The 17705-nt window shown below is 45.4% G+C and overlaps 1 protein-coding gene across 6 annotated transcripts in view; it reads right to left on the bottom strand.

Moving 5' to 3' along the window:
- Positions 1–436: 436 nt before the first annotated feature.
- Positions 437–17705, bottom strand: part of LOC124412512 (teneurin-m) — a 336307-nt gene continuing 319038 nt past the window's right edge. For 4 of the 6 annotated variants that reach the window (XM_046892440.1, XM_046892441.1, XM_046892442.1 and 1 more), the window contains 12 exons: positions 15334–15418; positions 14133–14296; positions 11438–14044; positions 10342–10631; positions 9582–10206; positions 9172–9507; positions 8846–9053; positions 8274–8300; positions 7035–7251; positions 6109–6944; positions 3710–6018; positions 437–3582 (listed from right to left, as the gene is read on the bottom strand). In XM_046892440.1, the coding sequence (XP_046748396.1) occupies positions 1361–3582; positions 3710–6018; positions 6109–6944; positions 7035–7251; positions 8274–8300; positions 8846–9053; positions 9172–9507; positions 9582–10206; positions 10342–10631; positions 11438–14044; positions 14133–14296; positions 15334–15418 (9926 nt within the window). In that variant the 3' untranslated portion in view covers positions 437–1360. Of the gene's footprint in view, positions 3583–3709; positions 6019–6108; positions 6945–7034; positions 7252–8273; positions 8301–8845; positions 9054–9171; positions 9508–9581; positions 10207–10341; positions 10632–11437; positions 14045–14132; positions 14297–15333; positions 15419–17705 lie in introns of those variants that run through there. The other 2 variants (XM_046892446.1, XM_046892444.1) reach the window with 2 other exon arrangements.

Here is a 17705-nt window from a genome sequence, read left to right as displayed (position 1 = left end):
TACATTTTACATATTGATTCATTTATATAGTATAATATTTACACCATCTTCCCTTATCGTCATACTCTGTTAAAAATATTTGTTGGGTATTCTTGTTCTTATCGTTAATAATTATCATAATAATTATTAATATATTAGCATAGCAATATTTCTGTTGCTTTTTTCTCTTTCGCCACTGATGACAGGTTGCAAAAAATTGTCGTCAAGTAAGGATAATAATTTCTGCAATATTATTTACATTCATTCAACAATATTATAAAGTTTCTGCAATTTATAGGCTGTTAGGAGCAAACTTATACCACGTTTGAAATATATTAGTTTTTGTATGTGTCATAGACCCTGTTATAAACCCATCAATGTTGCGTGTTTTTTTTTTTTTTTTTTTGTTTTATCGGTATTATTATTTATGTATTTTCAACCATGTTTTTATTCTTCGTCACCCTTTCAATTCTCTTCGAAAATTCATGGCTGGCACGCAACATGTACATGCACTCACACGCGGACAGATATCGATCATGTTATACCATGCATTTGTCTCTCGATAACATTATCATAAAATTCATATTTTATATCATGCGTACCGAACAATGAACATCATCACTATATATTACATTCACATTTATCGCAGATAGTGTCCACATTATTATTATTTCTTTTTATCAAACTACACCTGCGCAGCATCTCCTAAATTGAGTATACAAGCTTATCAACATCGCACGTGCACGCGTATAATTGTTTGTCTCTTGTTTATAAAATAATCACCCCGATAAGGATCAGCTTTATACTCATCATTTCATTACTTGCGACTAGTTTAATTTTGACACTTTATGGATTATTCCTTCAAAGGAGAACAAAACGCACTAACAATAATAATAACAATAATAATAATAATAATAATAATGTTAGTAATAGTAATAATAATAATAATAATTGTGATGATAATAATAATATATGGCACCAACAAGTTCGATACAAATAAAATAATAATAATATATATTACACACGAGTCTCAGTCGTCTCATTAATTAAGTCGAGAATTTTCCCCACATATAGCAAGGAGATTAATATTTCATTGAAATTTGCATTACCGTTTAATTAATTTCATATTATTCTCAATCTCTCCGTTTCTGTTCCTCGATTCACTTGAGTTAATTTTCTCCTTTTATTTTTTTTTAGTTTAATAAAAAGTCTGTTTTTTGATTGTTTTAATTCTAAACGTTACCATGGACATATCACAACGTGTTATTCATACCTATGAACTTTTTATACGTTTTCATAACGTACGTAGAATTTCACACATTGCGGTTTGATCTTATTGTAATAGGTAAAATGTTCGATTAATTAATTAAAATTTATCAAATCACGAGTCGTGCCTGTGAATTCTGTTCCGTCTGTTGCCACTCCGTCGCCTCTTACGTTTAGTGTCTCTCGTAAACGCGACGTTTCCCGGATCGTCGGCGAGTTGCGGATACCTATGTACACTGTGAATATCCACGCCCTCGTAACCGTCGACGTCACCGTGGTTAATCAGCTCTTCCTTCTCTTCTTCGGTCCAGTCGCCGCGTCCTTGAAAACCATTGGCGACCAACTGTTTCTCTATTTCCCAAGCTCTCTCGACGGCCCTTTTGTGGGCGTGCTTCAGTATCCTGTGTCTCTCCTGCTCCGGGTCTGCCCCGTATTTGATGACGACTGCGGCGTCCGGATTGTGGAGTCTGAGCTCCTTCCACGTCCCGGCGCCATGCTCCGTTGTTTCGTGGGTAGAAACATTGAACATTCCCCCGAGACGACGGAGCTCCTCCATGTCATCCCTTATCTTCAACGCGTTGTCCTTAACGAAGTAGAACACGTCCTGATCGTGGACACTGAAGTGCAAGGGGAGGAAGAACGAACTGTTGAATACCGAGGTTACCACGTCTTGAACGACGCTGTTCACGCCGTCTACAACGCTAACCAGGGCTCGACCGCCGACCCTGGAGACCAGAACACCTTCGCCGAAGACTGCTCTTCTGTGCGCCACTCTCGGAAGAAGGTTTCTCGTCTTTGGTTCCAGCTTCAGAAGTGGCTTTGGCACGAAACCGAGGTCAGAGAATTTCTGGTGAACCCTATTGACGATGCACTGCAGTCCCGACATGACTCCGAACTCTGGCGTCAGCTGAGGAGAAGTGATCGTGGCGCTGGGCTGGTAGACCATACCCTTGGTGTACTCCGAACCGAGCATGGCAGAGATGTCGTAGCCGTACAGCATCAGCCAGCTGGCCAAATCAGTCATGTATTCCACGGTCTGTTTACTGTTTATCGGATCATTGTTACGGAATCTGTAGATGAAGATGTCGGTCGGAGTCGTCAGTTCATTGGCCATTTGTTCCCAGGCCGGGGTCATCCACTGACCCACCGCTGGATCGTAGAGACGTTTGTTCAGATACACCAGTCGCGTGTTGGGGTCTAACAAACCACCGTGGAAGTCGATTGGAAGATAGAAATCGGGGTTGGTGTCCTTGATGATTTTGCCGAATGGAGTTCTTCCCATTTCTTTGATGAGGTTCCCGTTCGTGTCGAAGAGTGCCAGTGGCGAGCCGTTCTGGTCGGAAGCTACGTAGAATCTTTGTTCCGAGGTTTCAACTGTTATCAAGAAGTCTCGAGCGTCATACAGGAACCTGAAAGTCTTGGATGACTTCGGGAAATGCACGTGAGTTATCAGGTCTGGTGTTCTCGGATTGGCGTAGAAGTACTGGGTGATGTTTCCTCTGTCGTCATTCCACGCCACCAGCCTTCCGCGGTCGTCGTAGAAGTACCATATCTGGAATTTGTCGTGCTCGAAGGCGTGGATCAACTGTCCTCTCGAGTTGTACCTGTACTTGTGCTCTCCTCGTCTCACAACGAAGCCTCGACCGTCGTAGGAGTTGAACTCGACGTCTCCGTACTGAACGACACGATCCCCGCTGTCGTATCCAAGCGTGATCTTCTCGTTTTGCTCGGTAACCCCGACTATGTTTCCATTCTCGTCGTAGCTGTACTGCCAGTTGTTGTCCGTGTCAGCTACTTCCAGAACGTGCCCGTCGGCGTTGTACGTTATCTTGTCCATCATCGACTCTCTGCCGATACTGAACTTCCTCATCTTTATACGATTCCGATTGTCGTATTCCAATTCCATTCTGAACACATCCAACGCTCTTATGTTCATCAGCACTGTCTTTATCCGGCCATGATCGTCGTAGTCGGTTATCGTGAAGAACTGTTTGCTCGTGTCCTGCATAACTGATCTGTTGAAGGTATTCCTGTAAATTCTAAGGTCACTCACTCCCTCCAGTAACCCGAGATTTTGGTTGTATTTTATTCGCAGCTGGGGCAACTCCTTTCCATTTATGTCCACCTCGAGACCCGAAATTCGGGCGTTACCATCATACTGGAAGCGGTAGTGTGCGTTGTCCATTCCGCTTTTACTGCCGAATTTAATTTTCTCATCCTTCACTATTCCCGCATGATACTTGTACTCCAGACGCATTTCGAAGTTCGGCTCGTTTACATCGATGCTTCGCACGAGGCTCGTGGCTTCTTGGTAGGTGTAATGGATAGAAGACAATCCTGATGGAAGAAACATTGTTAGTGACAGTTTACAAGTCGGTTTATTCATTTCGGAAATTAGATATAAACGCTAGAGAAGTCTAACAAAAAAAATTTATTCAAAGAATGAATGAAGAGATGAACCAACCTGCTAACGTGGTTTCCAGTTTCCCCGTGTGATCGTAGACGTAGGCAACCTTCCCACTCTGATGAGGATAAACTTTCGCCAATATTTGGCCATCGTCGTTGTAAAGAATCTCGTACGGATGTCTGTTCATCGGTGAATAGTACTGGTACTTGTAGAAGCCGAGCGAAGTCTGGAGAGAGAAGGCATGAATGTGTCCTCTGGGTGTAGTTAACGACTGAAGAGCTCCGGCCTCGTCATATTGGAGAAGATAGTCGCTGCCTCGTGGAGTTGTGACTTTTAGAGGCAAGCTGCTGAACATGTCTTTGAACGCGTAGATCATCGCGGTACCGTCACTGTATTTTATTTCGTACAATCTTCCAGCTCTGTCAAAGCCGTAAGTTTCGCTGATGTCACCCCACGTCCAACTGGTCAATCTGCTGAACCTGTCGTACTCCAAATCTACACCAGCGAAAATTCCGTTCCTCGGCCCCCATTTGACGGGCCTCGCCGTTCTGTCGTAGGTGACGTTAAGGAGTTCTACACGATCGTCCATGAAGACCGCAACGGTGTTCGACTCTCTGTCGTATTCCAGAGAGAGGAGATTCTCTCCGTTTATTCGAAGCTTTCGCCCAACTTGAGCCACTGCTTTTGTGTTTCCGCGGTTTTTGTTGCCCTGCACTCTTCTCAAGAAGTATCTCCACTCGAATCTGTTCGCCAAGTCACCGGCTATCTCAGTCCGTTGTTTAGCTGGCACTGGATAGCTTTCCCCGAGCAATGGTTCAATCTCGGCCAATATCGAATAGGGAACGGTGTCGGTGCTCACTGTGTGTAACCAGGGGGTTACTTGACCCACGCCACCGTCTCCGAGAACAATGGTCCTCTGTTCGGCCTCTCCGACTTTCGTCACTACCGAGGAGCCCTTGATGAGCATGGAAACAGGCTTTCTATTATTCTGGCCAACTTTGACAGTCGCACCTTTGACACTCAGGTCAAATGCCAGACTAATAACCTTTCCAGTTGGCGTTACGGCGCTCGTCAATCTTCCGAATTCGTCGTAATTATAGACGTAGCTTCTCCCGGTACTGTCAAGCTTAGTTTTCAGCAAGCCGGTCGGTCCGTGATAGTCAAAAGTGACGTTGTAATTATCAGGGGTGCTGAGCTCGTGGAGCATCTTCATTCTCGACATTCTCAGCCTACATTTTTGTCCCTTAGTGTTCTCGATGGAATTTACCTGACTCGAATAATCGCGAAGGAGGAACACTTTGTTCCCTGCAGCATCCGTGACGGTGCTCAATTTTCCGTTGCTTGTATTCACGTTGTAGGAAAACAGATAGTTCGTTTCCCCGGTAAGAATATTCTTCGTTGCAATGTGCTGACCGAATCTGTTGAATACGTAGATCTCTTGAGTGTCAGGTGAGTATATTTCGTACTCCCTGGCTCCACTGGCATCCGGTATGCTCGCCATGACAGATCGAATTCTATAGTTAGCTTGATCACCGATGTGTACGATACCATCGGGAGAAACAGCAACAGCCGAAATAGTGTTGAACTTTGAACTGGATGCCAGGTAGTGATCAGCCTCGAAACAGTCGCAGCCGCGTTCGAGGCAGTTGCACTTCGACTCCGCTCCAGCGTACGGTGAAATCTTGCCGTCAGTTCCGATGACCCGAACCCGATTTATCCGCTGAGAGTCACTTTCAGCGATGTACAAATCCCCGGAAGGAGCGAACGCTATACTCTGCGGCATCACCAGGGTCGCATGGGTGGCCAATTCCGTATCGAAGGTGGTAGATGGCGACGCACAATGAAGTGGACGGCCAGCCACGACCTTCACGCGACCGTCTGGTGCGAGCTGAAGAACCATGTGATCGTCGATCATGTGTAGAGAATTGTCAAGCGGGTTTATCGCCAGTTCAGTGGGCCACCTAAGGTGCACCTCTTCGACATTCAGTGTTCCTTCACAAGGTATTGGCTTCCAGTGGGACTTGTGCATATGATTTCCAATGACCGTTGTTATGATACCGTCTCTGTCTACCATTCGTATGTTGGTACCATCGGCGAAGTACAAAACGTTGTCAGCTGACACTGCTACGCCTTTCGGATAGGCCAGTTTCGCGTCTCTAGCCAGTGCGCCATCTCCGCAGTGCGCCTCGTCTCCCGGAAGACAGCGTTCTCCAGAGCCAACGACCGTTTCCCAGTTGTGCTCCGGATCCGAATAGTCATTCGTGTCACGGACGCGAATTATCTGATGAGATTCTGGATCGGAAATGTAGAGAACTCCGTCCAATGGACTCAGTGCTACGTGGTAACGGTACGACACCCTCGTTGCGCTGTAACAGAAAAATGGATAACACATGTGAGTACATCGGCTAGCAGTAAGGAGATTTGAAAGAACAGTGTAAAGATGAAAATGAGCTTACTTAAGTCGAACTACGGTCTTAACGGTGCCGTCTACGAGGATTTTTCTCACGAGATTGAAGTCACCGACGAAAATCGATCCATCCGGAGCCGTCGCGAGAGCGACTGGAGCTAGCAATCGTTGTTTCGATGCTTGTCCGTCGCAGTCAAAGCAATCCAATGGTCGTTGATGTCCGTCGCCCATCGAGGTTAAAATAACCCGGGGTTTGTGCTTTAGATAAATGTTCGCGCCGTCGCCTTTCTGTAGTATTCCTTCGTGGAAGTTGTATCTGTGATGAATGTCCAGGTTCCATCCTCCGACTTCCGATATTGACATGTCGTGACCACTCAGTTTAGTCGTCTGCACATCCCAGATTACGTCCTTGCAATCGATGTATTCGTATCCGACTTTGACCATGGCCGTTGTGACTCCGTAAACTCGTTGGCGATAGACGTTTAAACGGTTCCAAGCGTACGTGAATTTTATCACTGGATCAGCTTCGAATGTCTTTTCGAACAATATACCCTCAATGGTGATTCTCAAGTGAATCAGATTGAGGGATGGTGGTATTGTTTCGGGGGTGAGCTGCAGCTGGATTGTTGACAGGTATCCGGCAGCCCTTGAACTGTGGTAGACAAGATTCAGACCGGTACCGGGTATTTGAAGACTTTCTTGAATGACCTGGGACTCGGCAAGAATCGCACTACGGTCTGGACAGGCACCTTGGAAACCATGTTTCCACGTTGCAAGAACGACCGGTTTCATCAGGTCGTAGTCGTGTGCACCGCAGGCGTGAGGAATGTGTGAAATATGCTTTTCATCCGTTGTAGTCATCACGATTTTGTCAATGATGATCACCTGTAATAAGAAAAGAGAAATTCACGTTCGGATCATCAAAATGCACTCCATGCTGATCGCTTCTACGTTATTTCTAGAAATCCCTCATACCTCGTTCCACGGAACGAACACGATATGACTCTGCGCTTTGAAAGGTGATCTTCCAAACTGTAGAATGACAGCTCCACCGCCGTTGACGAGCAAATCGAACCATCCATCGTGCCGTGTCAGGGTAAAACCTTCCAGTGGAGTGCTGGTGCTTACTCTGACACCCATGAGACCGGTACCAAGGGCAGTAACGACCTGACCACGAACCACAGCAGATCGGCTGTTGGAAAAAACAAATCAATTACAATCGTGGTTCGTAAATTGTGTCGAATCAACAAAAATTACGTCTACAATATTCGTCTTTTTGTGCTAGAATGAAAAGTATAAATAAGCGAGACTATGTTCTAAACTAATGTCTACCTACTACTATTCGTTTTTATACAATGTTTCATAGTTTTTAACACAGTCCACTCTCTGCATTTGGTAGAAAATCTTGGAGAAGTGCGGATTGAAATATTTACATTGGTCAATATTGACAACTAGGCTGTAAGTCTCAAGAATTGAACGCATATTTTTGACAGTGAGAAATGGAATTTAATACGTTCGACGGTCTTCTGATGTAAAACAGTGGTTCAAGCTATGTGATAATACAGTGCAGAAAAATCGAATGCCCCCACTGTTGTCTGTTGTCAGTCTCGTAACATTCGTGTATAGCCTTCACTCAAACTCCAATTAGTCCTTTTTATCGAGATATTTAGATATGGGAGGTCTTCGAACGTGATACACGTGAATTGCTAAACCATTTCGATGTTAAAACTTGTGCTATATATGTATAGAATGATAGATAATTTGTACAATATCGATATATTTTTTTTAGAAGTCTTAAACCTAGGACAACACACGTACAAGTAACACAAATTTGGAAGCGTAACCAAAAAGGCACGAAACACAATGTAGGAATAATAAGGGAACTCAACCATGCAACAAATAGTGTGATGGCAAATGAGCTAGTGATTTGAAAATCTGACCATATACATATATGTATATTAACAGATATATAGGCGTTGGTGTAGTCGGCTTATGACATATAACAGTTGGGCCGCCGCTGCCGTCGTGAATATTGTAAAGTATACATATAACAGTATTTTGCAAACACACACATACATATACATGACGCATCTATATAGTATATTATGTAAATACAGGATATTATGTAGATGCATTAGAAAATATTTTGCAGCAGCTACCGTTTATAACGCTACAAACTTATCTTTTCGATGCGTCGGCCGTACGCCCTCTTACCTTGTGTTGAAGTGATTCCAGAACACACTGACCCAGCAGCACCGATAAAACAGAGCCCAGTTAAAATTTGTGATTACACCAAGAAAATTGACGTCGATTTGGATTTTCAGTACGACTATCTATCATCTCATAATTGTCATAATCGTTTTCTCTTTGATCAGTCTATCTTAAGGTCCTACTATTCCTCTATAGAGCATGGGCGTAAGCTTATTATGGTTAACATGGACTCACACATTCACGCAAGCGTCACTCGGACGGACAAGAGAGGTGCAAGGCACACGCTCGTTCACACGTACATACAAACATATGTACAAAACTGTTTGGGATGTGATTTCACACGGGTCACAACAACGCACAGATTATCATAATGTATAATAGGAAGGATGACAAGATATATATAGTATGGTATACGTAATACGTATGAAACTTATAGAATAAGAGTGTCACTCCACGCAACACTGATTCAGGACGGACAATGGTCACACAGTGTTCGTGTACAATATTTGCGGATCGAGATTGCGGTTCACGCAGTAGAAAGAAAAGAGAGAAAGAAAAACGAATTCACAACGTACCTTTCGTTGAAGGTCTCCTGGCGTGCGTAGTTTTGCAGGCTACCCTCGTCGATCAGGAATTTCATCCTCTCAAAGAACGAGGCAGTTATTGCCGGAGGCTGCTTTCGAAGGAGGATGTCGATCGGTTTTGGGGCAGAGACGCATAGCTGGCTATCACGGCAGTGATGGTTGGCGCAACATTCCGGGTCTTCGCAATCCACGAGGCCATCTAACGTAACGAGCGTCAAGAAATTACACACTTACAAAAATCACTGGACCATAGGCGAATTGTTCAACCATCTCAATCGAGAACCCACAAAAATGTTCCAAAATATCATCGAAAGTACCTTTGTCATTATCGCGGCTGTCGCTACAGTTCTGTTCCAACAAAACGCTGCAGTCCGTTCCATCCCAACCGTCGTAGCACCGACATTCCCACTGAGCCTCACCGTTCACCCTGCACTGCCCATGACCGGAACACGAGCTTGGACACCCTTCCATTGTGCAATGCCTTCCATTCCATCCGGTCACACATAGGCAAGTACCGTTCTTGCATTGGCCGTGTTCGTTGCAACGAGGATCACATTGTTTCATGTTGCAAAGCTCGCCGGACCAGCCGGGCACGCAGTCGCACGCGTTGTCCACGCAATGACCGTGAGGTCCGCAGTCGAGGTCACAAAGTTCTGTAATATTGGAGACAAGAAAGTTAGCAACACGGTTTATCCAGCATCAACTCGGTACTACGACCAGCACTTACCTTTCGAACAATCGTCACCGGACCACATCGGTTCGCACAAACATGTTTGCGTTTCCAGATCAAAGTTCCCGTGACCACTGCAATCCGGCAGACATTGGAGAGCCTCCTTGTCCATTTGACTGCAGTCAGCGCCCTTCCATCCTTTCTTGCAAATGCAGGTTCCTTCGGCGCAGAATCCGTGACCCGAACAGGTCGGATGAGGGCAGTCGACCTCCTCGCAGAACTTTCCCTTGTAACCACGAACGCAGTTGCACTTTCCGTTGGTACAGTGGCCGTGTCCGTTGCAGTCCGGAACTTCGCATTCGTCGTGGCGCAGAGAACACTCCTTGCCTTTCCATCCGGGGTTGCATTGGCACTCTCCGTTGATGTACTCTCCCCGTTGACTGCACAGTACCGGACAAACGCTGTCGCTGCAGTCTTCGCCACCGAAGCCAGGATTGCATTGGCAATGCCCAAGCAGGCATTCGCCCTTTCCACTGCATCCGTTGGGGCAGTTGTGCGTCATGTCTTCGGCAACAATGGCTATGAAGGCCACTTCTTGCGGGTCGCCGTCGTCATTGTATAGCGACAAAAACCAGTGACCCGGTTCCATGTAGTGCGTCGCTTCTTTCTTGATCGATGGTTGCTGGAAATCGAATCGATCAAATGTCACGATCAGTCTTGGTCTCAGAAGCACATTTGTATTTGACATGGATTAATCTGATGTTAAGACGAGAGCTGAGCATTTGACGATATAATGAGACAATACAAGGTGACATACAATGACACTAACATGTGATGCCCGAGATGTGCGAGCCTTGAAGCCACTCAGGACTTCCAACAGATCGTACTGCGTGTGAGTCGGAAGAGCGTTTCGCCTCGCGTAAACTCCGATGCTCGCTCCTCGGGGTATGTTGTAGTCGAAACGGACGTAGGCTGCCTCCGATTGGTAAAACTGCATGTTCCAGTAACTGTACGGTGGTATTTCTTTACTCAGACGTTGTCCAAGTGCAACTTGAGCAAAGGTGGTACCGTCAGGTGGAAAGGATCGAGCTGGAAACGTTCTTGCACCTAAAATAATGAGTGGGTTTTAAAATCGATGTTCAAATATCACGCCAATTTTTTCCCAGGATAAAATGCAGTCTACTAATTCGTAATGATCAGGAATTTTTAAGAGGAATAGACAAATTTGTCGTGAAAAAAACAAAAAAATGTTTTATCAAGGGGTAACAATTTCCACGTACATCTTTGAATTAATTCTCGTTTCTGATGTCATATTTACCCTGGGAATTTTGGCGTTGGAGAAAAAAATATGTGATGAAAGAAAATGCTCTGTCATTCCCAGCTTAGCTTCAATGATAGGCGAATTAGCAATACTATTTTATTGATCAACTTTTTATTATTTTAATTAGTTTATTTTTCGTTACATTTATATTAAACCGCTAAATTCTGCATATGAATGTATGATTGTTAAAATCTGACGAGAATTACGAATGCTTCGAAATTCATTGTGATCGATTAAATTTAATTTACCATCAAAGATTACGACATTATAATATTATACGTACTATGAAATACAAACTATTTTATGATACCCTAAAAAAATAATTAAATTATTTTTTATGAACCCTTAACATTAACTACTGGTTTTCTATTTACAAACAACCTGAATTGCATATATGCAATTCTACTATTAGCACACTCATTACATTAACCAACATTTTGTCTCTACTAATAAGTGCAACTCAAAGTACCGGAAAATAAAGAGTGCTGCCTGTGTAACGGTGCGATAGAGAAAGCGAAGAAGCATTGTTAGCTAAAGCGATAGTGTAAAGGTGAAGGAAAAAAAGTAGAGAAGCTAGAAAACAAGACCTCACCTTCAAGAATCAGTATAGTGGGCTCTGGGGGAAGTGGAGTTGTCCCAGTACACCAAAGACCTTGGGTCGTCATCTCCTCCGAGGAGTATGTAGTCGACTCGTTGAAGTTCAAATCCAAAGTACTACTTAACCAAGATTCAGTCGTTGACTCAGTGACGTTCAATTCCGAAACACTACTTAACGAAGGCTCTGTCGTCGATTCTTCAACGTCTGACAGACCTTTCGAACCATTTATTTGAAAGGAATTATTACTATTCTGCGAATAATCTTCGGAGCTGGTAAATAAGTAAGTATCCTCGTAAGAAGAGCTGAAGTTGTAATTTTCAAATTCGGGAAACATAGCATCTTCCAAAGCGTTCATTTCGTCTGAAAATTTGTCCTTCTCATCAGATTCCATGCAAGGACACGAGCATTCGCATTCCCCACCCCAACTTGGAGGTGGTGATGTCGGGGGTTGGGGCGGAGGTGGAATTCGGGTGGTAGTTTCATCGACACGTGAGTTTTCCACCAGGCTCGACATTGCCGGTTGCCCAGGTAATTGCATTGGGCTGATGTTAATGCCGGGAAAATTGTTAGTTTGGCCACCGGTTGGTACGGATACAGACAACATGTACAACGGACGCGAAGCTTTATTCGAATCAGCGTTTCCCTCGAAATCATCCGTAGAAATTGTCACGTTTACAAGTATTCGTCGCGATGATCGCTGCGATTCAGCGCCTCGGGGTACCTCTACGACGTGTACTTGATGCGTTAACGGATGTTCAGGAATGGCGTTTGAGTTAAATGTGACGGAGTTTGCGTTAGATGATTTCTCAGTTTCATGCTTTTCATGCAACGAACTATCGCAGTTATTATTAGCCGTGTCCGACCTCTGACTAAACTTCGTCGCCCCGTGTTGAACACTGTTCTCACTATCGTCCTCATCGCCATGCAAATTGCCCGTATTATCTCCAAACTGCTCACTCCCAGCATTCACAACCTGCAGACTCTCCTTGCGTTTCATTTCTGGAACCTCGGGATTATCCTTCTCCTCCTGAATTCTTACTTCGTTAGTTGCCAAGCTTGAGGCGGATTTTATTTCCTTGTCTGGCACGCGGGCTATCTTGGATTTCACAGTCGTCCCGTCCTCCTCCTGGTCTAGTTTTACTATCTCTACTTCGTCCTGGCCATAACTAAATACTGGATAATCCCGCTGCGGCTCCTCTGTTTTCTCCGGGACGGTTGTATTGCCGGGTGAAATTCCACCGGCAACGAACTCCGACGAAGAATCTTCGCGGGATAATTCTCTAGTTTCTTTTATAACACCAGGAGACTTTGCTTTTTCCGACCCACCTAACGTTTTCTTTGACCCTTTCAAAATCGCCGCGTCATTTTGACTAATTGTCACATTTGTCGGTTCATCGGTTCTTCGATCAACTTTTTTATTCGGTGGCTCCATCGCTTCAATTTCAGCGGAAGGACTTTGCCCTACGCCTACTTCTTCTGAACTATGAGCATCGATATCTATACGAGTTACTACTAACGGTAATGCCACTGGCAAAACTTCATCGTTTGCTTTAGTATCAGTGTGGAACAACGACATATTGACAGACCCGACGTTATCATTATCAGAGATTAAACTACCATTTCTTGTATCTATATGCTTACTGTCAAAACTAGATTTATCTATGTCATCTTCTACATTTTTGCTACGGTTTTGTCCCGGTGGTTTACCAAAATCCGACGTAGACTCATGGTTCCCGTTAACGTTAATAGATGCAGGGTAATCAATACCGTTGCTGGTGTTGCCTTTATTGACTGTCACGTCCGAGTCGGACCCATTTTTTGTCCAATTCCCGTCAAGTTCCGGTATGATTTCTGGTATCCCAGGAATTTCCATTTCATCAGACTTCGTGGGTATTGACTGATCTGTATAAATCTCTGTGGTTACCTCAATTTGTTCATCAACAAACGTTTCAACGCCTGCAGACTGACTCACAGCATCGTCATGAGCAGTTTGAGATCCGTCAGATTCGTGCGCGATTTCAACAGGAGCAATTGTGCTCGGGTCAAGGTCCTCCGAAGAAGTTTGAGAAAGAGGATCGACAGCGGTCGTGAGGTTTGCAGTATCGAGAAAAGAGTTAGTAGTAGAGCTAGAGACATTGACATAAAGCACTGGCTCGATAGTCGATGATCCTGAGTATGGAAGCTCCGTCTTTGGCGCCGATGAAACCGTCCCACTAACCTGCACGTTTTTATGCCCACTTAGCTCAGCATGCACACTCCTACTTATATCTTCATGCAAAGAGATCGTTGTCGACGATTCGGGCTGTTTTGGTTCCACGACAACCGGACCGGTACCAGTGGTTGGGTAAGGTTTTGGCATTTTTGCAGACGTGTCTGAGACTTGGGGAGTTTGGTGCAACACTGGGGCATGCTGGTTAGGTGTGTCTCTACGCTTGCGGGTGTAAACAGGATCTAAATTATTACCTCCGGATGACGATTGCTGTCTCGGCCTGCTCGACGACGTCTTGTTGGGCTCTGTGCTCGCCGGCTTTGACTCTGTATTCTCGCCAACGAGAACGGTGCACGCTTTCGTGCCTTGGTTCCAGTTCACCATGTTTGACGCTGTAAGCAAACGCATTCGGCAAATTAGTATCCCACAGACTCACGTTGCCCTGGCACACGGATCGTCAGCGGTAAAACATCTCGTTACCTGCAACGTAGGTGAGAGCTGCCGTCAAACAGAGGGAGAGCATGATCACGACGATAGCAATCAGTTTCCAACTGCACCAGTCGATGCCCTTGCGGAGCTGACATCTGAAGCTTTGCCGCCTCATTGGAATCATCGACGGACCGTGGCCGTAGGGTAGCGTCACTCTGGAATATTGTGAACAATGTGAAATGGTTCGACGTATTATTTGAAGGCAATTAGCGAGGCGCTGATAACGCGAGCGAGGAACGTTAAGTGGTGGTGGTGATGCGAGTAAGATAAACAAGGGAAAAATTGGGCCAAATTATTTTACCAGAATGAAGTGTTCGCGCGACTCTAAGCTTTATCGTGAATTATTCGCTGGAGAAGTGAAAACCGAAAAGGAAAACTAACGAAAGTCTAACGAAAATATTTAGACGAGATATACCTAGTGAGATTCTGAACGAAAGAAGGTAGGTACGTTTGTTTTATTTGCAGAGCCGCGAGGCGACGCAATAAAGATGATCAAAGCCAGACCACTTCACTGCCGGCCTTCGAGTAGTACAAACAGTTTTCGCGCCGGCAAGACTCCCGGGCTTGTGTAAAACTCGAAAGAGAAACTGGGACGGATATAGGTATAACCTACACGTTCTGTATTGTGTACTTTGTTACAACGTCCTCGATACACTGGGACCCGAGGATGTTCCCGGACTCTTTCGAACTTGCGGACTGACCGCGTCCTAGAGTGTCTCTTTGAGGAAAACCGGGAAGGAGAGACACTCGTGAAAGGTGACTATACCGCCGTAGGAATCCAAGCACCGAACGACACTCACAGCGAGGAACGGTACGTTATTCGAATTCAAAAGTGACAATTGCCATTCACCAACGTTGACTCATTCAGCCCGTATAACAGGCACACTCGAAAGGCCGATGATTCATGACGTTGTCAAGTCGAGCAAGGACTTGGCAACCTATTTGTTGTTTCGTAGGAGTAGCCCAAGAATGGGTCAACCTGGCTTGAGTTTTTCAACGTGTTTCTTGTTGCCAAACAGATACATCGTTTATGCCACGTATACGGTTTGTTGCTCCGAGTGTCGAGAAAGTTAGTTGGCAACTCGAGACGATTTGTCACGAAATTAGAATAATCAAACATTCGTTGCACGTGACAAAAGTTTTATAACATAAAATCCAGTGAGTGACTAATTTGTCGGGTTTTACCGCTTACCTGTCCATATTGTTTTGTAGTTCGACTTTTATAGGGCTGTTTCCTGTCGATTGATTCTTGTTATTGTACTCATTCTTCGGTATCTCTGCAACGATAAAGAGAAAACAAAAGGTTCTGATTAGTCATCAGTTTTCTACCACACATCGGCAAATGCATATTACGCATTCTGAGAAGCAGGAAACCATGATGGGTAAAATATCTATGCCATGCATTCCTGAAAACTGAGTACTCGAAGTATAGTGTTCGATTTCTCATCTTGCTAGGAAATTTAAAACGGCAATCACAGAATATTAACAAGACACGATATACCCGGAAAGCTGAAAGACCGGATTTCCATATTGCGCTATGTCAATTCTGAGAAGTGTCACAACGCTCTTACGATCTACGATTATACTCCTAAGCATATTTGGAAGATGAACTTTGACAGGTGGTTAAAGTAGTCTAGCGACATCGCGGCAGCTAAGTTGGTCACGATTGTAACGGGGTTGGTCAGCAGGGGAGTTTCTTATTACCTGAAGGAAATTCATCGATCCTAAAAATGGAAAGAAATTAATTACAGGGTTCGGTGGGGTGGGTGGGTTTCGGGCTCGGCGCTTTCTTGCGTGTCGAACTAATATCCCTGGCATGCGAGAGAGAGACACGCTAGCCGGTGCACGGGCGGGGTTAGTAGCTGGCTGCTAACGTCGTGGCCGATGTTTCTTGCGAGGAACTGCCATCACCAAGGGCATATATTCGGGCACCTAGCCACCGCCTAAACCTGATACGCCGCAGAGACGCCCCATGTTGAATCGATAAGTACATGATTCACCAGGCGCGGGTTGAATTTCAAGAAACCTGCATCCTTCCTCGTCGCGTTTCACGCACCCTGTTACAGGATCCATATTTCCTAGACGAAGGTAACAGCACCCCTTGGCAGGGTTGCAGGATCTGCTTCATCTCTGGGTCAGAGTGTCGAGAGCGGTTATTTGGCTCTCCTTGTAATTATTACCCGCGGAAGAGGGTATATTAAGATACCCCGGCAAGGGACGTCGAAGGAACGGTCAATATTCGAGAGGCTTTGTCTTAGGAGGAGCTTTCGCTCACCCTTTCACCTCGGGCCGTTACCTACCGTCTGTAACCTGTTACCTGCTTAAACCTCGACTCGAAATATCGAGGGCGTGGGAAGTTCGTCGAGCCACTCGAAGCCCTTAATTGCAAACGGGGTTCTCGTATCTGGTTCTACGGTGATTATAGCGTTTAGTGTAGACGCGTATTCATATTACCTCTCCAGGTTTTCGGACCGTTAAAGTGCGTCGGCACTCGACGCGGAGAGATACGACCTTCGAAAACGACTCGTGCTGCACGCTGGAAGATGCATGGTAACGTCTCGTGGGAGTGCAACGTTGATGAGCCATTATTCTAATAACGTATAACTCCGTTAGACGGTTCACGCTTGATTAGAGATCAGTTCGTCTCTGCGGTTACACCAGGGTGCAATGACTTCCGAAGTCTTCGTCGATTCAATCGGCAACGGAAATCGGAGTAGGAAGAGGCAATCCCGAAAACGAAAAATTGGGAAACTCGAAAAAGCCTCCGTCCCGAGTGACCCGCGACTGGCGTCGATCAATCGTCGATCAATCACCGATCGTATTAGCGTAACAAGCCCTCAGGACCTCGTGATACTTTACGAGCCGTACCGCCGAATGTCGATGGCCATACCGCCGTAACGAACGATTGTCATAAATCATCGAACCTCGGTCAGGGTCACAGCGGAACTTTAGTCAGTCCCACGCTTTCAGAGTTTTTCTTTTCAGAAACGCGTCGTCGTCGTCGTCGGGGGAGCTTGAGTGCCGAGTGAAAACTGAACCCCGTATCTGCGGAGGGTCTGTTAAATTTCGAGGGTTTCAAGGAGCGGTGGTCAATGCCGTCGTGGCGCCCACTTTTAACGGTCTCTCGTAAAGTCCTTAACTCCGTACCCGCGGGATCCCGTCCTAATACCCTCTCTCCTTCGCCGTCGAAGAAAATCCTGCAACGACTCGAAAGCCGGACGGGCTGCTGCAGGAAGGTAAGTAATTGATACTTCACCCTAAAAGTATCCGTCGGTTTATTCCTGCCCGAATGTACGTGCGTATACATAAGGTGCGAACCTGCGCCGAGTATCCCGTTCGGCGGAGGTTGACGGTAAATTTTTAAGAAGGTAGAACGTCCGAGCTTCCAGTCTCAACGGTGCCAGGGAACACCTACCCGCAGCACGTGGCGCGTGACACGTGATTAATACCGGGGAAAAACTGTTTACCCAGATCCCCTCGGGAAGCACCCTTCGATAAAATAAGCCTGAACGGAAAGAGGCTTGATAAATACCAGAAGAAATGAATGTTTCAACTTTCTTTTCC

Source organism: Diprion similis, chromosome 11, assembly GCF_021155765.1.
Source record: "Diprion similis isolate iyDipSimi1 chromosome 11, iyDipSimi1.1, whole genome shotgun sequence".
NCBI classification, from domain to species: domain Eukaryota; kingdom Metazoa; phylum Arthropoda; class Insecta; order Hymenoptera; family Diprionidae; genus Diprion; species Diprion similis.
This window is presented reverse-complemented; position numbering and strand designations above follow the sequence as displayed.